Source organism: Anabrus simplex, chromosome 2 (assembly GCF_040414725.1).
Source record: "Anabrus simplex isolate iqAnaSimp1 chromosome 2, ASM4041472v1, whole genome shotgun sequence".
Lineage (NCBI taxonomy): Eukaryota > Metazoa > Arthropoda > Insecta > Orthoptera > Tettigoniidae > Anabrus > Anabrus simplex.
In genome coordinates this window covers 1,152,503,411-1,152,530,651 of record NC_090266.1, presented here as the reverse complement: position 1 = coordinate 1,152,530,651, position 27,241 = coordinate 1,152,503,411, and the positions used below count along the sequence as shown (strand labels likewise).

Genomic DNA, 27,241 nt, shown 5'->3' with positions numbered 1-27,241 from the left:
TGGAAAAACATCTTGAAGCAAAGAGTTGTGATAAGTTTCTTCCAAAATTGGAAATATTTCTTTGGTGTATAGAATGTTACAACAAAGTTGTGGTAATTTTGTCAATAACACATGTATTTGGACAACATCAAGAATTATGTGAGCTGGCAGTGTCTTGATGAATATCATTGTGTGTTCCAAATGTTCAAAAAAAATACGAATTCATAATCGGTGACCAGAATATGGCTACGAGGATAATCATAATGGACATGGGATCTATCTGTTTTCATCATTCTGGTCAGAAATATTGTTCTTCACTTTTTAATATTGCTAGTTGGTATTAAAGCAACATTCAAACAAAAGTCTCTTCTAATTTATGCTAATTTAATTGATAAATTATGACAATAGAAATTTTAATACATACATACATACATACATACATACATACATTATCATTATAGACCATTATTCCTTTCAGCGTTCAGTCTGCAAGCCTCTGTGAACTTACTACACATCGCCACAATCCTCTATTTGCAACTAGTGCTGTGGCCTCATTTGGTTCTATACGTCTTATCTTTAAATCGATAAAAACTGAGTCTAACTATCGTCGTCTTGGTCTACCTCTACTCCTCTTACCCTCCATAACAGAGTCCATTAATCTCCTAGGTAACCTATCATCCTCCAGTCGCCTCACAAGACCCCACCATCAAAGCCAGCTTATGTGTACAGCTTCATCCATAGAGTTCATTCCTAACTTAGCCTATATCTCATCGTTCAGAGTACCCTACTGCCATTGTTCCCATCTGTTTGTACCAGCAATCATTCTTGGTACTTTCATGTCTGTTACTTCTAACTTATGAAGAAGATATCGTGAGTCCACCCAGCTTTCGCTCCCGTAAGGCAAAGTTGGCCTGAAAACATACCGATGTAAAGATAGTTTCGTCCAAGAGCTGACTTCCTTCTTACAGAACACTGTTGATTGCAACTGCAAGCTCGCTGCGTTAGCTTTACAACACCTTGATTCAATCTCACTATATTACCATCCTGGGAGAACACACAACCTAAATACCTAAAATTATCTACCTGTTTGAGCTTTGTATCACCAATCTGACATTCAGTTCTATTGAATTTCTTACCTACTGACATCAATTTAGTCTTTGAGAGGCTAATTTTCATACCATACTCATTGCACCTATTTTCAAGTTCCAAGATATTAGACTGCAGGCTTTCGGCACAATCTGCTATTAAGATCAAGTCGTCAACATAGGTCAGACTGCTTACTACATTTCCACCTAACTGAATCCTTCCCTGCCACTTTATACCTTTCAGCAGATAATCCATGTAAACTACGAACAGCAAAGGTGAAAGAATGCCATGTCTAACCCCTGTAAGTACCCTGAACCAAGAACTCATTCTACCATCAATTCTCATTCCAGCTCAATTGTCCACATAAATGCCTTTGATTGATTTTAATAAGCTATCCTTAATTCCATAGTCTCCCAGTATGGTGAACATCTTTTCCCCTTGGTACCCTGTCATATGGTTTCTCTAGATCTATGAAACATAAACACAACTGTCTATTCCTCTTGATTTTTTAATTACCTGGCGCATACTAAAACTCTGATCCTGACAGTCCCTCTGTGGTATGAAACCGCACTGGTTTTCATCCAACTTTCTCTCAACCACTGATCGCACCCTCTCTTCCAAGATGCCAGTGAATACTTTGCCTGGTATACTAATCAAGGAGATACCTCGATATTTGTTGCAATCCTTCCTGTTCCCTTGCTTATAGATAGGTGCAATTACTGCTTTTGTCCAATCTGAAGGTACCTTACCAACACTCTATGCTAATCTTACTTCTCTATGAAGCCATTTCATCCCTGCCTTCCCATTATACTTCACCATTTCAGGTATAATTTCATCTATTCCTGCTGCTTTATGACAATGGAGTTTATTTACTGTAACCTTTACTATGGTGGTTACACAAAACAAGTACTAAACACAATAAAGGAGGGAAGTAAGAGCAACTACACACAGTCAGAAAACACTAAATACTGAGAGAAACATCAGCTGGCCTACGCAGATCTCAGCCGTCAACAACATAATACGGAATATCAGTAGGGCCAACTAGTGGATAATAAACCAGAGAAGTGGAAACAGGCAGGACCTACCGAGGGCATGGACATGGCTTAGATTGCAGATTCCGAAATAAATCGCCGTGATCCTTAAATTTGAAAAATATTATTTACAAGTGAAATTTTACAAATACATTCCGAACAAAATCCACCAAATTACAACTTACGAACTATAAGCTCCATGATACACATATCTTAGAAGTGGGCTTCACTACGAGTTTCAAACTTCAAACCAACTATACAACCAGTTACCAATCCAGTAGTACAATGCAAGTTAGTAGGTTAAAAGCAACGTAAAAACAATTACAATTTATAGTGAAGTGAATGTACTCTCCTAAACTCTAGCGTATATCAAGTGACACTGAACTACAAGAGGCAAACCCCAAGGTAAATGTATTAAATCTCAATCTACATATTTAGTGAAATAAGAAATGGGAATGCCTCAAAAACAAACAGGGAACCCCAGCAGAAAAGCTAAGGCATCGTAAATAATTAATTTGGCGAATCTAGGTTAGGCTAGGGCAGACTCCTATACGAAATAGCAACCAAACATTACGGAAATTTTAACTGGAACGAAAGGTAAGAGTGTTTACCCGAGGGTGGCCCATCCCGGAAGCGAGGCGTAGCACATGACGCAGACCAACACAGACTAAAGGCAGATCAGGCCAAGACAAGACCGAATTATTGCGAACGCAGCCTCGCTCACTATATATAGGAAAACTCTGGCCTTGGAGTAGCCAATCAGAATGCATGAGTCCCCCCATCCCCTCCTAGGTTCACCAATCACAATTCCTACTTCCGTCGCGAACTTTAACTAACATTCTCGAAAACACACGTTCGCGAATCTTCCCTTTCCAGAATAGTTAGAAAATTCCTTCTAGAAAACATAACCCACAAAAGGCAAACACCCTGTTCAACAATTTTCGAGATACTTCCAGTAAGTACAGAATAGAAATCTACTATTTACAAATACATATGTTACAAATATTACACAGTATGGGTTAGGTCACTACAAATAAAACATTATATCATACTTTACAAATAAAGTCTTCAGAAACACTTTCCACTACCACTATATTGTTCACCTGTGACATTTACCATCCTTTCCACTTCCTTAAGCGTAATTTCACCAACATCATTTTCTTCCTCCCCATAAGCTTGGTTATTCGTGACACCACCAGGAAGATTTCCTTTTACATTTAGCAGATTTTCAAAATATTCCCTCCACCTGTCCATTGATTCCCTGGGATCTATTATGAGTTCACCTGAATTACCCAAAACACTGTTCATTTCCCTTATCCCTCCCTTCCTAATATTCTTTATTACTGTCCAGAAAGGTTTCCCTGCTGCTTGACCTAGCCTTTCCAGGTAATTACCAAAATCTTCCCACGACTTCTTTTTGGATTCAACAACTATTTGTTTCGCTCTGTTTCTTTCATCTACGTACAATTTCCTGTCTGCATCGGTCCTTGTTTGGAGCCATTTCTTATAAGCCTTTTTTTTTTTATGTTTACAGGCTTCTCTCACTTCATCATTGCACCAAGATGTTTTCTTTTTCCCATCTTTATACACAGTCATTCCTAGGCATTCCCTTCTACTACAGCATCCTATATCCTGAACCTGCTTACTGTCCACTGTTCGAAACTTCTCACTAATCATATCCATGTACTTCTGTATAATTTCCTCATCCTGGAGATTTTCTACCCTTATTCATTTGCAGACAGATTTCACTTTGTCTATCCTAGGCCTAGAGATACTTAGTTCACTACAGATCAGGTAGTGGTGTGCATCATTGAAAATTCCCCGATAAACCTGTATGTACATGTTGTAAAAATACAATGGTTTATTACAATCCACCTGTTCAATACATAATTAGCTTAGTTAGCATTACATCTTCGTATATTTTCTATATTTAAGAGACAATGTTATCTTCAAGATTTTAGACAATTAATGTTTTTAGCTTAAAGAACAAACTTTTTAAGAATATAATAGATTAAATTGAATATGTACATAACAGTAATGTTTTTCAGATCCACAGCTAGATACATACATGAACATTGTAATTAATTAAGATTGTTAAAGAATTTGGTAAAATAGCATATGTTTTTAGTATAAATTAATTCAAAAGTTCACAAAGTCAAGATCTTAATCAACCTAGAGAAAATATAGTGGCTGATGATGCTCAGAAAAAGAGCGAAACATGTACCATGTATAACAATTTAGTAAGGATGTAATCTTAACTAAGCTAATTATGTACTTAATAGGTGGATTGTAATAAACCATTGTATTTTTGTATCATAATTGATCTTCAATATGGGTTCTAAGATGAGAATAGTTACTTGTAAACCCGTACATTCGTAACAGATTTCCTGAATTCGAAGTCTGTTAAGATATAGTCCAGTGTTCTCCCCAGAAATTTTCGTCAGCTGAGTGGCAGGAATGAGTATACGGGCGGATTTTACTACGTAAAAAATGAACATGCTATAATTTCAGTTTATTCCTCCCAGGTATTGATAATACTATCAGATAGGTAAACATTAACTGCAAAATATAACTTTTAGTGTTATTATCACGAACAAGACCTAAGACTATTTAGAACTTGTAGCGTTCTACTGCTCGCTCTTTTTGTATTTGATTTACAAGTTGCTTTACGACACACTGACTTGGATAGGTCTTATGGCGACGATGGGATAGGGAGGGGCAAGGAGTGGGAAGGAAGTGACCATGGCCTTAAGGTACAGCCCCAACATTTGCCTGGTGTGAAAATGGGAAACCACGGAAAACCATTTTCAGGGCTGCCGAAAGTGGGATTTGATTACTGCTCGTTCATAATCATATAGGCCTAACACTGGGGCTTACCACTCGGTTGCTGTGGAGTGCCATACAGGTTTGTGACATCGTGCGAAATCGAATGCACGCATGCGATTCCACGTCAATCCAGACAATGCTCGAGCACTACACTACATGACAGTCAAGCTAAACATTTAACCTCCAATGTAACTGAAGCAATTATGCTGATAAAAATGAAGATTTGTCGTGTAAATAAACAGTTTTACAGTATGTACAATTTAATTTGGAGCAACCAGTGATTCAAATACATATGGTTATTATGTAACTAGCAATTACCTAGGTTATGTTAGCCGGGCGGCCTGTAAAAAAGATCCCAGGGAGAACACTGTAGTCTATTATGGATCTGGTACCCCTAGCCTCCCATGTGTAGCGATGAATAGCCTTGTGCTTGAAGAATGTATTCATAACTGCTAAACCCATACTAGCACAGAAGTCCAGCAAATGCTTCCCATTCCCATTAGCTTCCATATTTTCCCCACATTTACCAATCACCCTTTCGTATCCTTCAGTTCTATTTCCAACTCTCACATTGAAATCGCCCATTAGCACTATCCTATCCTTGCTGTTTTTTTACTATTTGCTTTACGTCGCACCGGCACAGATAGGTCTTATGGTGACGATGGGATAGGAAAGGCCTAGGAATGGGAAGGAAGCTGCTGTGGTTTTAATTAAGGTACAGCCCCAGCATTTGCCTGGTGTGAAAATGGGAAACCACGGAAAACCCTCTTCAGAGCTGCCGACAGTGGGGTTCGAACCCACTATCTCCCGATTACTGGATACTGGCCGCACTTACATGACTGCAACTATCAAGCTCAGTATATTCTTGCTGTTGACCCTGACTACGATGTCACTGAATGCTTCATAAAACTTGTCAACTTCATCCTCATCTGCACCCTCACATGGTGAATACACTGAGACAATTCTCATCGTAATTCCTCCAACTGCCAAATCTACCCACATCATTCGCTCGTTTAGGTGCCTAACAGAAACTATGTTACATGCGGTAGTCTTACTGATGAACAGCCCTACCCCATACTCTGCCCTTCCCTTTCTAACACCTGTCAAGTACACTTTATTATCTCCTATCTCTTCCACGTTATCTCCCCTTACCCGAATATCACTTGACTCCTAGTACCTCCAGATGCATCCTCTTTGCTGACTCAGCCAGTTCTACTTTCTTTCTTCCATAACCTCCATGAATATTGATAGCTCCCCATCAAATTCCATTTTGTTCGGCAAGTTGTTTCCGAGGAATCCCTCGCCTGTCAAATGAGAGTGGGACTCCGTTACTCCCATGCGTCCGAGGCTTGCTTAAAATGTTCTGAGTTTGGTAAACTCATGAAGCAGGATGCTACCCTACTTACACATAGTCAAAGTGAGGATCTCTCCTATAGCATGTTAGGGACCATCGATGGATTTTATAGTCCTAGCCACCTGAGCACAAGGAGGGTCATGACTCAGAATATGTCCGAGATGCCCACTCCCAGGACCACTTACTAGGCCACTTAGCCGTTGTCCATCGTTCACGAACTAGGATGTGACTACAGTAACCCACACTGTGAACCATTTTCATATGAAGACTTAATTTCATGAAATTGTTTAAATTGCTTAACCTCACGATTTCAGCATTTAAAAGATGTTTGCAAAACCAGCAGTATAGTTTTAATATTTGTGCATCTGGAGTAATTTTTAAGTAGTACATATTTCCTCCTCCTTCTTCTTCTTTGCGAATGGGTCCTAAGACCACTCTCTAGCCTTCCTGTTGGCCCAGTATTCCTTTGTATGCAACGATTGGATCTGTTTTCTTTGCTCTGACCATGTATGTTGTGTAGTCTTTTCTTCTTCCTCGAAACCCTGTGTGTGAGTGATTTTCGTGATTTCATTCCAGTTAAGTAGGTTTGGTGATCCTTATGCCTTCAGGTCTTTCTCTGTAAGCTTGTACCAATTCAGTCTAGTAGCCTTGTTCTTTATGAGTGTATGTATTTTGTGCGTTAGTATGTTCGGGTCCAATCTTTCTAAGTGTCCCATGAATTGAATTCTTCACAGTCACATTGTGTCTGTGATTGTGGGATTTTTGAAATATATTTCTGTGTTCGGCTTTGGATAATGTACACCATCTTTGGTTCTTGGCCCAAGGATTTTTCTCATTATTTTACATTCTTTCACTTCTATTTGGTGCTTTAGTGTTTTGTGTTGAAGATTGAGTGTCTCTGAAGCATAGAGAGCTTCAAGTTTGATTACAGTTGTATAATGTCTGATTTTGCAGTTCCAGGAGAGGCTCTTTTTGTTGTATATATTTTTTGTTAACTGAAAAGCAATCTCCATTTTCTGGAGTCTCGATTCAATAGATTCCTTTTCGTTACAGTTTGCTGTAATCCATTCACTAAATACTTAAATTCATTTACTCTTAAGATCTTATTGCCAAGTAGAAGTTTGTTTGATGCGATTTTGATGTTGGTCCTAAATTTTGTTTTTTCAAACGAAATTTGTAATCCAATTTTCGTTGCTTGGTCTTGTAGTAGTTCAAGTTGTTTTTGTGTGTCAGAAATATCTTGGGCAATTAGTGCCATGTCATCAGCAAATGCTAAGCAGTCTAATTTTATGCCTTTCAGTTTCGGCCCCAGTCGGTGGCTTGGTGCTCCAGCTTTTCTCCATTCCCCTACAACTTTTCAATTAATGAATTATATCTTTAATTTCCTGTACACGGGGTGGTTCTGAGTCTGAGTTCTATTGTGCTGGGTAGAATTTGAAATTTTCTTGGTTTTTTTCACAATTGCATAGTTGGAAAAAGTATTTTCCAAGAATTTCACAGTTTTCAGCATTATTGTGATCCATTTCCCCAAGTTCATTCTTGAATTGGAGCGACAGAGAGAAATCCTTAATTTTTGTTTGAATGTTCTGTAGTAATTTTGTGAATTGTGTTTCCTGTAGTCAGATTTTGTTGCTTCTTTCTTTTGTTTGATATCAGAAGTTTTCTTCTCCAAATGTTCACAACATAATGGAGAACACCTGAGATCTTAGGTTAGTTTCTCAGTAACAAACTAATCTTTATTTAACTGTATTGTCACACTACTGTAAGTGACCATTGCCACTGGGATATTTCCAACTTGCGAAGTATTTGTTGATGATGATAATAATAATAATAATAATAATAATAATAATAATAATAATAATAATAATAATAATAATAATAATAATAATAATAATAATAATAATAATAATTCTTAGATCCAAATTCACAGGTTCAAAGGGTGGTCAAGCAAGATGATAATTCAAATGAAAGCAGTGATCAGGTTTACTGCGTGGTAGACCTACTGCTGAACTGACAGAGACAAATGACTGGCCATTAAGTTATTTTGCATCAATATTGCATAATATGATAATATCCCTACGGGGTCGATTATGAAGTGAGGCGAATCTTCGTAGCAAGTTTTTACGGCTGTGCCCCCTTCCTGATGTCAACCTCATCAGAGGAATTAATGAGAAGAAATGAATGATGTGATATGAGTAATTAAAACTGATTATATTTACTTTATATGTAGGCCTAAAAGTCATCATCATCATCAATGTCCCATTCCAGTCGCCCGGGTATGGTTAACAAGCCTCCTCCACTCCTTTATGTCCTTCCACTTTTCCTACTCCATTACTTCCATCACGTCCAATCCAGCTTCTCTAATGTCCTTCCAAATCAACCTTCTTCTTGGTCTTTCACCTGGTCTCTTTCCCTTAACTTCTCTTTCAAATTCCCTTCTTGCTACCCGTTCCATTTCCATTCTTTTTACATGTCGAACCATCTGTCTTGCTTTCTGTATCTTCTGTACTAATGGTTCTATATTTAGCTCTTCTCTGATTTTAATATTTTGAATTCTATCTCTTCTCGTCTTTTTATCCGATGTCCTTAAAAATTTCATTTCTACTGCTTGGATCTTACTATCTTGTCTCTTGTTAGTTACCAGCGTTTCTAGTCCGTATGTTACAATTGGTATGAAATACTGTTTATATAATGTTAATTTCATTCTCTTGGGTACTTTGTTATCCCATAAAAGCTCTCTGACTTGATGATAAAATGTTGTACCTTTACTTAGTCTGTTATTAATTTCAGGGTTGATTTCATTACTTCCATTAATAATGCTGCCCAGATATGTAAACTGTTCTACATTCCCTAACCGTTCTGTCTATGTTCACTTGGCTACTCTTTTTCTCTTTTCCACAGTGCATGACTACAGTTTTCTTTTTACTAATTACCATTCCAAACTCCTTGAGATTTTCATTCCAAATGTCCAGTCTCCTTTGTACTTCCTTTTCTCCCTTTCCCCAAATCACCACATCATCTGCAAATATCAAAGCATTCACTTCATCACTACTGATACTCTGTTTTACACGTTTTATGATTTCATCCATCAATATAATAAACAATAATGGCAACAGTGCACTTCCTTGCTTGAGACCTTTATTTGTATAAAATGTTTCAGAGTCACCACTCCCCACTTGTACACTGCTTTTACTCTGATGATACAATATTTTTATCTTGTTAATTAATGATTTTGGTACATTCCTTTTCAGTAGGCATTCCCATACATGTTTTCTGTTAACTGTATCATAAGCTTTTTCCGAATCCAAAAATACAAATATGATTTCCTTGTTCCTTTCCTGATGTTTTTCGTTATCGTTCGCACTGTAAATATCAAGTCTATTGTTGATCTATTTGGACATAAGCCATATTGTTCTTCCTCTGTGTTTCTGTTATATCCCTCAGTCTTTTGTCTATGACTTTCTCCATTATTTTTAGCTCATGTGATAATAGGGTTATGCCTTTATAATTTTCACATTTCTTCCTGTTTTTAAACAGTGGTACAATGCTTCCTTGTTGCCAATCTTCAGGTATCCTTTCATATGGCATTGAGGGCTCTGTATAGCCACTCACCCAGCCACATATGACACACAATACTCACAACAGAGGACCTCCTGCTACCAAATATAAATCAATATCCGCACGACGATACTCACTTCATGGACTGGTCGGGACAGACTAAAACAGTCAGGAGCTGGACTCATACGTAGGCAAATAATGACGAGAAGCAGGGAAAACGAGAAACCTGTACCCCTCCCCAAATGAAAGAATGGGTACAAAACACAAAAATTAGATGAATAAACTGATGAACAAAAAATGGTTAAGCATGGGATAGTTACGTACATATAAAGATGTATGTTACACATAGACAGGTGTTCTCCAAGAGGCTCAATAAGTATCGACAAAAGTAGCCACAAGCGTCTCTTCCAAAATATTAACACCACCTCAGAATATCAACTCGCCTCAAAAATACTTAATTTTGTGATGTGAAATACTTCAAACACAAAATTGAGAAGCTGGACAGGTGCAGGCGAAAATCAAAATAAACTGTACAGGAATTCGCATATCCCGATTGATAACATATCACCCGAACTCCAAGCGAGCATCACCCGAGACGCGAACACACAACAATCACCATCTCAATCCAAAGCAGCATCTCAAAAAACAAAAGAAATTAGACAAAGGAATTGTTGCCATAGTTATGAGATGGGTGAGCAATCTCAACAATCAAACAGATAAAACTAAAGAATTGTTACAAAATAATTAAATAGTCAGGCCCAAAAATAGGCGAAAGCAAAAAAAGAGAAATGAAAGTTAAATGAAGATAACACCCGGAGAATGCAGAGAATACCATAAATCACACAAGCGGACAGCACAAACACGCACACACAGAGAATAGAGACCCAAAATGATAAGGACCCATGATAGGTCAATGCGTCAAGACACATTACGGAAACAATCTGTATAGTATGACATGTGATTCCATGGACTCACAAGCTTGATTCAGACACCACACATCATAATATTGGGTCGCCGCAAAGAGAGACAAGACTCACCCAAACTACAACCATAACAGTCACCGTATGCACGCTGCGTGATATATTCGTATCGCCTCACATGGACGAACATGAATATCAAATCATAGTGTAATATAATACCATATTTCAAAAAGCTCAGCCATGAATGAAGATGATGAATAACAACAATGGTAGGTCTCAATGTAAAATCACAAGCAGGCACATCAACTAAGCAAACTGATAAATGCTATCCTTTGTTCTCACATGTATGTAAAGTACAAAGGAAAACAAAACATACAAAGCAAAAGACAAAGATCTGCAGTAAACGAAAGTAAAAGGTCTGCAGAACGAAAATTTCGTAAGGTAGCGACTGCGCAACTACGGCAAACAAAACGAATAAAATACCTGCATTATGTAGAGGTAGAACGCAGAGGCTCTACGTAACTGGTACATCGACTCTAGAATGAGAGTTAGAAACTTCATTCTGTTCCGTATTGAACTGGGATTACAGTAAAATGAAAATATTAAGCGTCCACCTTTTCAATACAATGAATATTTATTGATGTGAGTATTTATCACATGTCGTTTAAAGAAGATTGGTACTAGTTTTGACGCTCATTGCGCGTCATCATCAGCCAATGAATCAATTGAGCAAAACACAACTTATCAAACAACAATATAAAACACATGATACCACTTACAAGAAAAAAGTTAAATTATGACTAGTTAAAATATAAAACACATGACAGCAAATAAAATGAGAAATGTTAAAAGTTTAATTGTAACAAGTTCAACGTTGAAAGCAAATCAGAGAAGGTAACCCAGTTGTTAAGGTACGATACACGAGAAAATAGTCCAGCTTGAAGTGTATAGAACATAAGGTGTATCTTATAAAACACTTGACTGCACCTACTAACACAAAGTTTAAATGTAATGTTAAATTTATGAGAGTACGGTGCGTATGACCATCTAAAACACATGACAGCACCTATAATGTCACTGTTAGATTATATCAAGTTAAAATGATGAGGTGCGTCTGACCGTAAAGTATAAAATTTGAGAAGGTACCCGGCAGAGGTAGTCGGATTTTTGAAGGGCGGAAAAAAGTCCATTCAACACTCCATGTCATACGATGTCGGCATGTTAAAGACCTCTGGTGACACACTTGGTGTTTACCCGACAAAATTCATTAAATCTCAGCCATAGACGCCAAAGAGAGTTTCGGTTTACTCGGTCTGTCATCTAGTGGGCTTAGGGTAAAATGGAATGTCGAAATTGACGAGCAGACAGCCAGATGGCATCAAATTGAAATGTCCGCACACGGTAGCAGAGGCCATACGATGATGATTATTATTATTATTATTTTAGAACATAAAGAACAACGATAATGAACACGGAACAACACAACCACGTGGCTGTAACGCTTGACTTATACATACCTGCCAACTTTCCCGATTTAGGCGGGAGACTCCTGATTTTCCACAGTTTTTCCCGCCTCCCGATTATTCTATTATTTCTCCCGATTGTAGCTTTTTTTTTTGGTGAACTTCAAACATTTGTTTTCAAATCCCACCGTTTCAGCTTTTTTTACACTAGTGGCCAGAAGTCCTTCACTCATTGGACGCTTTCAAACGAAATATCGACATTTATAAATGCGAGAAATGTGCGCGAATATGCGATGTTTATTGAAACCTGTATATCGCAACGTGTATATCGATTGTCAATCTCTCGTTCTCGCATGCTATGTTTGTGTTCGTTTACATCAGTATAGCAAGCTGTCCACTGTCTTTCATTCATCAACAAGCCTTACATAACGGTTTCAGTTTGAAATTCATTAACAAAATCATTACTAAGTGCAAATATCAACAACAAATTAAACTAAAGCAACAATCGGAGAATGCAAAGAAATACGTCAAATTCACCTTTAATAACCCGAGGATTTATGAAATCGCGAATTTGTTTAAGAAGCACAATACCAAAATAGCTTTCTCAACCAACAACAATACAAAACAGAGATTTTTTAATCACAATAAAGTCAATAAACTTAAAGATGACGAATTCCAGGAATCTGGCATTTAGAGATTGACATGTACCCAGTGCAAAAAAACATACATACGTGGGGCAATCTGGGAGGAGCTTTTTAATTAGATATCAGGAACATGTTAATGCAGAGAAATACAGAAGATACTCTGCTATGGGAGCTCTTATGAAGGAGGCAAGTCACAATTTCACTAACATCAAACAAGATCTCCAAATTATCAGTAGGGTTAATAAAGGAAGTTTAATGAATAACCTAGAAAACATCCACATTACTCTCGATAAACTAGAGAACAGGGAACGGAATCTAAACGAAACGAACGAAAAAAACCTCCTATACGAACAATTCAATAAATATGTGGAAATGGTAAACAGTAAACAAACAAGACAAACAAATGAAATACTCGAACACGACGTCACTGAAACACAACCAGTAATCCCTCCCCCCTCACAAGACGTACTAGATGACGACACAACTCTACTTCCCCTTTCTCCGGAATATTCCACGAACAGTCAGACCATGTCACACCGCTATCACACTAGGTCGTGCACGAAGGCAGTTCTCCAAGGCAACGCGGATTAAACATTTGCCAGATAAGGTAAGTCAAGGCCACGCAATCTCGAATACAAACATCTTCCCGCTATCCATTTAGAATTCGGAGCTTTTTACTTTTATCATATGTCATATTTTAATATATTATGATCTCCTACTGGTTACAGATCGCGAGGCAAGCTGCCCGAATCAGATCGCATTTTATATAACAGAAGCCACCACAGGGTTTTAGCAAGTTAAACGACTAACACAATTTCTTTTATCACATTCCAAAGAGCAATTCTTGGAAGTTAAACAGTCAACACGGCCTTTTAACCACAAGAATATCACTCAAGGAAGTTATTAAATATAAACAATAAATACCTGAAGACTGGTGCATATGACATAAACTTTCATTCAAGCACAAGTGTTTTTGAATAAGTGCCTTACCATAGACACTTTAGAATATTTTAAAGTATGTTTATTAAAAACAAAGTGTTTAACATCACCACAGATGCGAATTTTAATTAAGTTATTATTTTCTCACAAATGCCTGAAGATTATTACAAACATGAACTTTTTATTCACGCCACCTAATTTTATCAAAAAGAATTTTACCATAGATGCTTTTAAATATTTTAAATATGTTTTTCATCATTTAAGTTTTTAAACACAATTGTAAACGATACTGTAATTTAAGTATCATTCGCATAAATCTCCTTACCCCCAACCCCCCCCCCCCCAATCTTCCATTTCATTTAAAGCATCTAGAACAATAGTTTTTGGATTCCCATGGGATATAGTTTTAAGATCCAATGTGCTTGCTTTTAAATGTTATCATCTAAGATTTTTTATAAACAGCTGAAGATGACCACTAAGTGGTCGAAACATGTACTGTGTTTGTTAATGTGTTTTTAAGTTTGCCAAAGGCAAAAGAAATAAAGTATCGATTAGGTGGCTTTTTAGATTAATTTGTTGATCACATCAGTATAGTCGATTCTAGAGACTAACCGATCGATGTGGAATCTCTTTTACAAAGTAGTAATAATATGGTGATAGAATTTCAATTATAACGACTATTCTTGAGATTTTAGGAGCCATTTGGAGACAATTCTGACTAATTTTAATTCATCTCAATATAAATAAAATAAGAGTTCTGTCTGTACATTGCTCAGAATTTAAAAAGAATGATATTTCTGTACCGGTCGTGACCACAGTAACAAGGGAAAATGCACGTTTTAATTTTCCATAATTTCTGTCTGTCTGTCTGTCTGTCTGTCTGTCTGTCTGTCTGTCTGTCTGTCTGTCTGTCTGTCTGTCTGTCTGTCTGTCTGTCTGTCTGTATGTATGTACACGCATCACCAGAAAACGACTGAAGAGAATTTAATAAAAATAGGTATATAAGTCTCTACAATCTAGGCCATAAATAGTTTTATTCACACTGTGTGAAATGATAGTTTAGGGGAAAGCCTAAAGTTTAATTCTCAGATATTGATGTTGTTATTGGCTCTATCGACAAATACTACATAACTAAAGTTATATATTATTAAATTTACTATCATTTATGTCTTATACTTTATTACCATACTGGCTATGATAAGAGATATTCATTAATATCAGCGCCGACGTGCGAGAAAATGGGTGAACAGAAATTAATGAAAATTGGTATGTAAAGTCGGGGAATAAGGAACTACAATCTACACTACAAATAATTGTGGAGATGATTGATTTTAGGAATGAGTCATGAACGATAAAAATACACAGGAGGGAGTCATGAAAGAAAGGAGGACTCACTTTACATTAGATGCTCTAATATCACAGAGTCGGAAGAAAACTAAATGTGAAGGTCTGCAATATAGAAAACTCATAAAATTGATCAACAATAACATTACATTGACCATTGTTCGTTGCGATGTGCTTTGTGTATTCTGCTGCCATTTATCTCCGATAGATGGTATTACTGCTGTGTATTGAGTATAACAGCCTGCCTGAATATTGGTGGGAAGTAGCTGGGGAGTTAAATCTCTCTTCTTTAGCATGCCATTCCTCTGGTTCATAAATATTCTGATAGTACTGGTACATAGCACACTAGATCATCATAGTATTCCATTTATTCGATCCCTGCTCTGAGGCAGTGATTGGAATGAGCAGTGTGAACACTTAAACGGAATAATGACAGAGGAGTGTTCACGGCTGTCTGCGGCCTGGTCATTCTAGCTCTGGAACTTTGAACTGTTAGATCAACACCATAGTACTTTTCGTTAAAAGTAAGAAAATGTGCTGTTTTACATTTTACCGAATATTTCATATGACAGCGTTGCTTGTAATAGCATCATTCATACTGACGTCATTGTAATGAACTATGTTGACTTCAGTTGGAAAAACTATAAGGACAGTCTTTCTGAGAATTCCGTAGTGAAGCACGGGTACATCAGCTAGTTATTTGATACAAATCGCATTGCGCTTTGCTTCGCATAATCGCGCGGGCACTTGATGCAATATATTAATCTATGCATTTGCTAAGTAATGGCATCTAAGTGCATGACTGATTCACACTTGTGGAGCATGAGTTCATACTATTTTAGGAAGGCTTATCAGAGACCGATCATCTCACTCACATACTTCCTGTGAGGGAATGAATAGAGATGTGTAATTTTTAGCCTTGTAGCCTCATATAGCAACAGTCGGGCTTTGAGACAATAAGTGTTATAAATATATCATAGTACTGTATTGTGCAAGACATGTAGAATAAGCAGTTTTGACCAATTGTATCTTCTGATTTCTTCTGATTTTCACATCAAAATCTGATTTTTGGTTTTGTGAAGTTGGCAGGTATGCTTGTACCACTATTCCTATAAATGCGCTCCACTCTGGCGTGATGAGAAGAATGCATCCAGCGCTCTCAAGCGTCTCCCATGGGAGTTATTGTTATACCCCTTCTTCACAACAAATTTTCATGCGTTATAAGTGCACTGACTGGTATAGCTCAAAAACTGACGTTTCTTGACTTAGGCTTTGGCTCTCAGCGGCTTATATTGACTCTTCTATGCTGCAGGGAAAATTATTCTCTGGCATATCTTTGGTTCATTGTTAGTGGTAACATTCAAATGTAATATCAGGATCACCTTGATCTACATAGTACAATTCACCACCCCCACATAACAGGGTTATGATACGTCTTGCACTATTGTTAATCAGTAGCATCACGAATACAGCGCACATCTATTTTTTGTTATTTTGTTACTGTACTGTATTGTATAGTATTCACCCATTGTGGGTCAATAGTCCACTTTGATATAAATCGCATAGAGTTCTTGTTTTTGGGATGTTAATTTTCACATTAAATTTCCGAATCAGTTCATTGTAAATACTATTTTACATGTTAAATTCATTTGAGAAGGAATAATTTATTAGGTTATGCAGTATGTGCATTAGTGAAGTTAATTATTATTTTCAAATATATATATATTTTTTTTTATGCAACAAATTTTTGCTTTTGGTACAAAATAAATTCTTCAAAAAAAGGCCTTCATATCTTTGATGTACACACCATTAATCTGACCTGCAAGTATTGCCATGACATCAAAAATCTGTCCATCTAATTATTTCCAGCAGCAGGATCTAAGTGAGGTACTCGGTCGTAATATTCACTAATTTTTTCTTTTTTGTTCTGCAGGACTTTTTTTTTTTTTTGATGCTGTTAAAGTTTTCAACAGTACTCCCCTTGGGATTTATGTGAGGACAGTTGTTGCAATTTTCTTATTGATCTCAATTGCCATGCATTTCGCTGGCCAAATCTGTCTATAACCAGTCTCAGTGGTGAAGTCGGTTAGTTGCGTTTCTCTTCCCGAGGTTGTGGGGTGCTATCCTGACTAAGGTATGGTCATATTTGACAGTGGTGAAATGCAAATGCTCTGTTTTGTAGGCTTTTGGCACTAGGACAAAGTTTAAAATCTTGTAAAACATATAGAAACTTGAAGTAGCCTATATTAAAACATTAGCATCGTTATTTTGTCTGTCCATTTCTTCTCCCATGATAGTACTGATGGTTTGAATTTACATAAGTGTTATTAAGTTGAAACCCTGATAGGTGTCCAAAAACTTACGTTAAGTGTATTGGACAACATACACTATACAAAAACAATCACTTGCTGATGATAGTTTGAGTCTTACAGATAATCATTCCTGCCGTTTAGGCTCCTGCCCTAATGCTGAACAAGTTTCTCTATACACTCCACATTGAATATTGGCTGGTTGAACCATTCTTCCACATCATCAAGAATAGGTTGCCATTTCTCCATTGGTGTGCTAGTAGGGTGTTGGTGTGCTTTACTGTGGAACACAAACACACTTTGTAACAGTTCTGTTCAAAGCACTTTTGCACAAGAATTGAACCGTGCCTTTAATATTGTCATAGATAACAGGTAACAGAATCATGAATATGTGAGAGCTTCTAAGGACAATGTTATCATTCTGACATGTTATGTTGACTTTGGTCTTTTTTGTGTTTTCATGATATATTGTTACCGAATAAATAAGACTTACTTACTTTCAAACATTGGTTAAATATCACATTAATTCATACAGTGTTATCATAGTGTATTTACATGTACATTGTCCAGCTCCATGGCTAAATGGTCAGCGTGCTGGCCTTTGGTCACAGGGGTCCCGGGTTCGATTCCCGGCAGGGTCGGGAAGTTTAACCATAATTGGTTAATTTCGCTGGCACGGGGCTGGGTGTATGTGTCGTCTTCATCATAATTTCATCTTCATCACGACGCGCAGGTCGCCTACGGGTGTCAAGTTTAAAGACCTGCACTTGGCGAGCCGAACATGTCCTTGGACACTCCCGGCACTAAAAGCCATACGCCATTTAATTTTTTTTTTTTTTTTTTTTACATGTAATCGGAAGAAGGTAAAGGATCTCTGTATGCCAACAAGCTCAAGATTAACACATAGTGTAGTGTATCCCAGGGCCACCTGGTTAGTGATTTGTAATTAGCACCCTTTTCACAGTAGAACACTCCGGAAGAGTATTGCAAGTTCTTTATGAAACCCTTGGTAACATTACTAAAAATTAAGCAGATTTTTTAATATATTTAAGATTTTGAGTTATCTGAGGCGAACATCTTATCTGACTCACTTTGTATATATTCTTCCGTAGAATACTTGACACTCGTTTTGCTCTCATTTAGCAAGCAGAAGCTATAGCCTTCTTTTCAGTGTTTGGTCACACTAAGAAAAATTATCTGCTGAGATGGCTTTATCAGTTGCTTTGCAAAATGCAAAACTGGAGGGTAGATCAGCAGAGGGAGATGCTGTTCAGCAAAACAACAGCACATTATATCTGTATCAGCTGGAAGAAAGCTCCATTTCTGTAGATTGGTCCTACGCCATAGCACTATCACCCTTGCACGATGCAATTTTCTCTGCAGTGTGTAGGGCAGATTGTTACCAGTAGTTTTTTTTTTTTTTTTTTTTTTCCCAATTTATTTTATGTCGCACCAACACAGATAGGTCTTGCGGTGACGGTGGGATGGGAAGCAGCCGTAGCCTTAATTAAGGTACAGCCCCAGCATTTGCCTGGTGTGAAAATGAAATGGGAAACCACAGGAAACCATCTTCAAGGGTGCTCACATTGGGGTTCGAACCCACTATCTCCCGGTTGCAAGCTCACAGCCGCATGACCCTAACCGCGCGGCCAACTCACCCGGTACCAGTAGTCTTGAAACTGCATAAAATATTAGAGAATTTGGATAAACATGTTCTGAACTCAACTACTGTGCATGGAAGGTTTATTGGGTGCTGAGTGTACAAGAGAGTGCTGACAAGTGTAGTAGAGCAGCACCACTGTGGCATTCATATCCCCAGTTCTGCCAACCAAAGAGAGTGAAACAAATGGGAAAAGGTAGTAAAGAGAAATGAAAATAAATGGAGACAAATGCAAAGAAGTGTGGTACTATAGATATTTGTGCCTATCTTACATGCACTTTGTAGTCCCAAGAAATGCTTACGTTAACGTTACAGAACATATGTAGAGAGTCATAATTATGCACTGTAATATTTGATTTCTTATGTTAACTTTAAAGTCCTAACAAATCAAGATATTATACATACACAAGGCAAATTAATTATCAGAAAACTTGTGCTACACAATGCTGTATTGGATCCTACGATGACGAAGATGAAGTGTTTATATTACATATTCAAAATACGACTGCGCTTGAGCAAAGTGGCTTTGCTCTTGTTTGTCGCAGTTTTTTAGATGACACCAGGATGATCAGTGGACATAGGACAGTCATCACGAGTCTCGCATTACTGGCAGGCCAAGATCTGATTTTAAAGAAGAATTTGAGAGTACTACAAATGCAAAAACAATAGGGCAAATAATGAATGAAATGTTTCGTGATCATCCAGTGGCTATCAGCATTAGAGTGTAAGAACTGCTTTATCACCTAGGACTGACAGACTCACTGAGCAGTCCTAGATTGAGGGCGTCATTGTACCTGGCAACAGACCCAGGTGACAGAGAACCGCACTAAACAAGCAGTATTTGCTGGCATGGCTGAGTGCAATCATATTTAGAACACATAATACCAACATGACAATTTCTTTCTTTATTCTGTGAACGGTTGAACGAGTGCCTTTCTTAGGAGAGTTCGGAGATTCATGTGATTCACTTGATGTCACATCAGCCATATTGATTATCTAATTCACTTGATCTTTTCACTGAATGAGTTGGCCACGCTCTTTGGGTCGCGAAGCTGTGAACTTGCATTCGGGAGATGTTGGGTTTGAAGTCCTGAAGATAGTTTTCCATTTACACACCTGGTAGATGCTGGGGCTGTACCTTAACCATAGAACTGGCAACTGTCGAATATTCAACATGTTCGTATTTCATCACGTAATTTTCTCAATTCTTCAACAGATATTATGACTGTCTACCTTTTTGTCATTCTCTAAGTCAACAGCAGCTGTGAGTTCAGTTTCATTCATAGCTACAACCTCTTTGGGCGTAATTTCACGGAAATAAATGAGTGCAGTTTGCCGACCATTTGTTTGAGCGCCATTTCTGTAGTGTTTGTAAACAAACCTTCACAAACTCTGCTTTGTTATTCTATTTCATTTTATTTTGTAGTTTTCTGTTGGGTGCGGGTTATTTACTTCTCTCTCTCTCTCTCTCTCTCTCTCTCTATATATATATATATATATATATAGTCTTATTTGATCATTACATGCATTTTTAGTACAGTATGTGTCTAAATATGGCATCTTCATTACGGAAAATTAGTAATGAAGTATGGCGAAATTTGTTGGAAGATGAAAGTGACAGATCTGACTTTGAGGATATTGAGAATGAAGGAACAGATTTAGTCTGATTCGGAATGTGTATCAGCTATTTCTTTGCATCAAATATCGGAAAGTGAAAGTGATAACGAGCCTGCCACACAGCAACCTATCATAACAACGTGGTCTAAGGTCACGCCTCCTAAGCAAGGCATGCCAATAAATTTTCCCTAATATTTGCAACAATATACCTCTCAGAGTGATGAAACTTTTGCCAGTGCATTACAGGTATACTGTTGACAATCCGTATAGCTCTGTTTTGTAACATGTTTCCGTTTAGTGTACATATAATCAAAACTTTTATTATTATTTTTAATTTAGGAATTACACTTTTTGAACAGACTGTACATTTTTTTTAGTCAAAACATGTTTGCAATTTCATGTCAATACGACAATTCTCAATGTATTAGCTTTACGTAGATGCATAAAATTTTGTAGATTTATTTCATAAGTCATGTATATTTTGTATTTTATTGAGACAAGGAAATGCTGCAAAATATGGCTGCCACCACAAGATTTAACTTTGCCAGTTCTATGGTTAATTAAGGCCATGGGCTCTTCCCAGTCAGAGCCCTTTCCCATCCTTGCATCATCGAGAAAGCCTTTGGTGTGTTAGTGTGACGGTAAACAACTTCAACAGTGACTTCAGAAGAACTATGGAAAAGAAGCGGTGATTACCACCAGAACACAATGCACTAGCATGGGAAGCATGGCAAGACTGAAAGCTTTGTAGCAAAAGTACAAGATTTCAGGGCGGTCAAAGCACATTCCTTCCGAGTAAGGTCTAGGGAGCTGTTAATCTCTTACCCTGAAAATGAGTTTAATAAGGTCTGCCTTGTCAATACTGTAAAAGAGAGGCGTAAAAATTGTTGCCCAAGAAAACTTTTGCATATAAAGTAGTATGCAGTACCAATTGACTTTTGAAAAGCAGTATCGACGCAAATAAAAATAATCAAATGATAGTTGACCTTCATTTATACGTTTCACTTCTACGTTTTTCTTAGTTACATGCTAAATGTTTTAGGCACCGAAAGTTTTCCATTATTATTTAGCCCAATTATACTGTACATTTTTCAGTTTTACATTTTCTCATTAATACATCACATTTGCCTGGTCCCCATGAATGAAACATATTAATTTACTTACTGATTTATACATTATACAGTACTGAGGATATGAGAGTCACAGAGAGAAAATTGACAGTCTTTAATCCCATTGAATTCAATGAGCAAATTCTTTAGAGATAACCTTTCGGACTCTACCTGCGGATAAAAGTGTTGCCGCCGACAATTTGTTAAGCAAAACATTGGATGCTGACGCTCCATGTATTTATTGAATGCATTATCACTGCGCACGCGTATGTAACAGGCTAGTGTATGACTGTGTGGAAAATGAAATGAAATGGCGTATGGCTTTTGAGTGCCGGAAGTGTCCCGAGGACATGTTCGGCTCGCCATGTGCAGGTCTCTTTATTTGACGCCGATAGGCGACCTGTGCGTCGTGATGAGGATGAAATGATGATGAAGACGACACGTACACCCAGCTCCCATGCCAGCGAAATTAACCAGTGATGGTTAAAATTCTGCCGGAAATCAAACCCGGGACCCCTGTGACCAAAGGCCATCACACTAACCATTTAGCCATGGAGCCAGATGACTGTGTGGAAAAATTGATCATTTTTTTTCAACCAGTGTAAAGCACCAGTATCGTCTGTATGCAAGTACTGTAAGTACGGTACTGTACTCAAAATACTGTAGTGTGTTTTATTTATTGCTTTCATATACAGTAATTTCAGTAATAATGTAATAACGCAGTTTCAGTTCCATAAGAAAATTCACCTTTAAGTTTTGTAATTTATACATTATTTTAGCAGCGTCCCTTAGAAAATGTATACCTGAGGTTCATCTGTAGTTCGTTATCAACTCGAGGTCCTTAAATGTAAGGACGTGGTATTCGTAGAGTGCCTGCAAATCTCTATGAAATTTACATTCTTATCTTGCTGTTTCCTTTTTAATTCTGTAGTTTCATGATTGCTGCAGCAGTTGATGTAGTGCATTGTAATATATAAAATGGGATGTTGTTTATACTTTTGTTTTTCTTAAATGCATGAGTATGTTCCATACCGTAACAAATGTAAAAAATTCCAGTCATTTCCTGTAGCTGTTTTTTATACTCTTTACAAGATTTCATTTCTCTGCCATAAACTTAACTGTGACAAATTAAGTGAATTCATGTAAAAATATTTTCTTATGCTGAAATTCTGTTTGAGAAGCTAGCAGAGCTGCTACCAAATAAAATTGAAAGACAAGTAATCTTTTTTTCCCCTGATTTAGCAGTTTCGAACCAAATTTCTGCCTGCCTTTAATGGATTTTAATGTCTCTTATTTCTTTCTGTTTTCTTATATATCGTGAAGTGATATTTACAAAATTAGAAGTAATAAAGTAAGCTCTTTAATCAAATTTAGGAATTTTTAATGAGTACAAGATGATTCTTAATTCTACTCCCTCACCCAGCTTCCCACTTGGTGCTGACCACTCTCAAGAGTCCTGAATGGGCATCTGGGCTTCGGAGTAGAGCAACTTCACGTGAACAGAGACATTCATATTTTTCTAAAACATGTACAATTTTGCTTTGCAGGGCAGATCGCAATCAAAAAATACCCCATGCATTCATGCGAGAGTTACTTGTTGGAAGCATTCGTTTAGCCTCTAGTTCGGAGAAGGTAATGAAACATTTCTATACTCTATACTAACTCAAGACAAATAACATGTGCACATCCAAGTTTCTAATAAACCATAAATTATAAAACCTCATGTTCAAATTACTAACAAACTAATCATAGCTGAATTACTAACATTGAATATTACTAAGCATTGCTTCAGTTAACATTCCATCATCCTGATTAGTGTTATCTCACAGGTGATGAGCATTAACCAAAGTTCTCATTGCACTGTGTGGATTGTGGAATGGATGGCACTTGACTGTTGAAAAGTGGCATGTTTGAACTCTCTTTCTTTTTTATTTTATTGCTGGAAATGATTCCTTCCGTGGATTCTATCGTATTTGCCTTAAACTAAGACAGGTTGAATGCAAGGCAACTCTATAAAGTTTCAGGTGAAAAAAAAATTAGAAACTGGTTTTACTTCAGTTATTCTAGACGACCCTTGTTACACCGATACAAATTAAATGAAAGTTCCTTTTTAGTACAGAATCATCCCTATTCTATCTTTTGCAAATAAAACAAAAATATAATTTTGACAGAATTCATGTGCATGTCTTGGATAAACTTACTGGAAACCTAGACATGAAAGGAAAGGACATGATTTGACAACACGGGGAGCACAGTTAAACTTGAAGGAATACAAGCTGATTCACAAAATATGAGTTGTCATGGTCAATACATGATCCCGTTTGAGCCCATTTCCCTGTGCTCCATAACTTATATTGTCCAGTTATTATTCAAGACACTAATATACATTTTCTTGTTTTATGGATTTTGTTACTAACAGCTCAGACACACAGCACATCTGCATGTGGTGGTACAGTTAGTCTGCATTTACCCTTCCTAAGAGGAATGTGGTTTATTTGCTACGTACAAAGTGTGACTGTAGTGTTCGGTATTAGACTTTGAACAACGTTTTCATCGCTTATGTGTGATGAAGTAGAAGACAGGTCAGGATCATCCTCCTACAGTATGTGACAGTAGACGGTACAACCTGTGACTGTCTGGCCGAGGGCCAAACTTGACTCAGGTGGGGGATGCTACCTTTGAAGACCAGGTGAAGCCTTTGTCTAGAAAATGACACATAAATTCACCAGAAAGGAGAACATGGTCATCGGTTTAGATGGCAGAAGAGGATCCCAGTCCCACTGGCAGATACTATGTAAGTAATTTCTCCTGTCAGCAACATCTTTACTTCAGTGAAGCGTGTGTACTCCTGAGGAGTGGCCTAAAGTTAAAAATTCCACAGGCATTGTATACCTACTGCCAGGTGTGAGTGGCAACCCTACTGTAATACTAGCCTAAATATGAATATGGTACTTCTTCACTTACCACAGAAAAGGTTAGGGCGTACCCTGCAAGCAACGCACAGTTCCTTGGGTGCTGGGGGAACTGTGAAAAATGGGCGACCAGTAGCCAATATAATGAAGGTGGGCATAATCAACCTTATGACCCTGACAGGAAAGGCAGAAGTAGTGTTGGATTTTATGGAGAAAGAGGGTATAGAAATTATGGGGTTGAGCGAAGGTAAATTGGTATTGAAGTGGTGGCAGAGAGGTGAAAAATGAAGTGTGCCTGATAATTTCAATGGAGGATTATGTGGATATGGTACACATCATCAGCAGCAGGATAATTAAAAGTAGACTGAGAATGAGGAACAAGGTGAAGGACCTCATGCAAGTGTATGCAACACAGACGGGGAAAAAAGAGGAGGATATCGAAGAAATGCTGGAGAAACTAGAAAAGGAAATGATTATAATGGGAGACTTGAATCCACTGGTAGGAAAATAAAGACAAGCCAAGGAAGAAGTAATTGTACCCCATGAATATGGAAAAAGAAATGGAGAGAAAGCATTTGAGCTTTGTGAGAGGAATGGAATGATTGTAGGCAACACATGGTTCTGGAAGGAAAACAGCAGGAAAATTGCAAGATATCGTTGGGATGACAGAAGAATAAAATCTGTAATTGATTACTCTCCGATGGAAGGACAAATCGCAGATAGTTGGTGGATGTAAAGTTTTACCAGGAGAAGCATTCGATGGAGATCATAGAGTTGTGAAGCAAAAATAAGAGTGAGGAAATTGGAAAAATTAAAGGAGATAAGAGACAGTAAAATAAAAGTGTGGAAATTAAAGGTAAGAAAGTACAGGAAGAATTTCTGGAAAGACTGAAACAAACTTCCATTACTAAAGTAGAAAATGTGGAAGATGAATGGATCAAATTTAAAAGGGCATTAGTAAATGGGGCCAAGGGTGCCTGTGGTAGAATATCGACGAGAGTGAAAGGAGACACCATGGTGGAATGAGAATGTGAGAGAAGCAGTGGGAAAAAAAAAGAAAGCATGGCAAGAATGGAATAGAGATTTTTAAAAAAGAAGAAAGCAAAAGAAAATGCCTTGATAATAAAATGAAATGTAAGAAATTTGCAAGAGAAGAAAAGTTGGGAAGACTTTACACAAGATGGAAATGGATGGAGCTGGCAGGAAAAAATTGCTGTATGGAATTATACGAAGTAATGGGTAAGAGAGAATATATACAAAGGTTATGAAAGAGGAAAGTGGAGAGTTGATAACACATCCAGAAAAAAATAGAGAAGATGGAAGGAAGGAATATTTTGATAAGCTACTAAATGTGAGAAATTATGCAGAGGAGACAGTAGTAATATGGTGTGATGACTCGACAGTAGATGATGATAATAATTTTAGAAGTGGAATTAGCAGTCCGTAAAATGAAAAATGGGGAAGGCACCAGGGTTGGATGAAATTAGTGTGGAAATGATAAAGGATGCTCAACTTGCTGGACTATAATTGGTGTACAGATTGTTAAGGTACATATGAAAACAGAAACATGTGCCAGAAGACTGGGAAAAGGGAATAATACCAGCGTATGGAAAAGAACTGGGAATATGGAAAAAATCTGGTCATGATATTCGTAGATCTAACAAAGGCATACGGTAGTATTCCCAGGGAGGAGGTTTGGGAAACTGTCGTCAAAAAGAGACTGAGTACAGTAGAAGTCCATTATAACGAGAATTCATAACGGCAAAATAAAAATATTTACTCGCTGTAGCGGATTGTCGTTATATCAGAATTTTTTGTAAAAGTTGGGGGGGAAAACCCACACACATTAAAATAGGTATGGAACGGCACCTCCCCTGCGAACCATGTGACCTTGCCGCGGTGGGGAAGCTAGCGTGTCCCAATAAAGCCGATAGCCAAACAGCAGGTGCAACCATACCGGATGGGTATCTGTTGAGAGACCAGACCAAGGAATGGTTCATCAGAGGAGGGTAGCAGCCTTTTGGAAGTTGCAAGGGCGGCAGTCTGGATGATTGACTGATATGGCCTTGTAATAATACTCAACATGGCTTAGCTGTTTTGATACTGCTACACGGCTGAAAGCAACGGGGAAACTACAGCCGTATCTAACTCCCGAGGACATCCAGCTCTCTCTGTATGAATGATGTACTGATGATGGCTTCCTTCCGGGTAAAATATTCCAGAGGTAAACTAATCCCCCATTCGGATCCCCGGGTGGGGACTACACGAGAGGGGGCGATCATCAAGAAGATGGATACTGACATTCTGCGAGTCGGAGCGTGGAATATTAGAAGTTTGAATCGTTCTGGTAGATTAGAGAATCAGAAAAGGGAGATGGATAGACTACAGTTAGATGTAGTTGGTATAAGTGAAGTACGTTGGCAGGAAGAACAGGATTTTTAGAGTCAAGTGTCTACCGAATTATCAACACAAAATCAAACCAGGGAAATG

The 27,241-nt window shown here is 37.7% G+C and overlaps 1 protein-coding gene across 1 annotated transcript in view; it reads left to right on the top strand.

The window, feature by feature from the left end:
• The window catches only part of LOC136863813 (HEAT repeat-containing protein 6), a 248,820-nt gene that overhangs the window by 130,279 nt on the left and 91,300 nt on the right, over positions 1-27,241 (top strand). Inside the window, exon 13 of the mRNA XM_067140151.2 lies at positions 23,387-23,471. Within this exon, the coding sequence (XP_066996252.2) occupies positions 23,387-23,471 (85 nt within the window). The remainder of the gene's footprint in view (positions 1-23,386; positions 23,472-27,241) is intronic.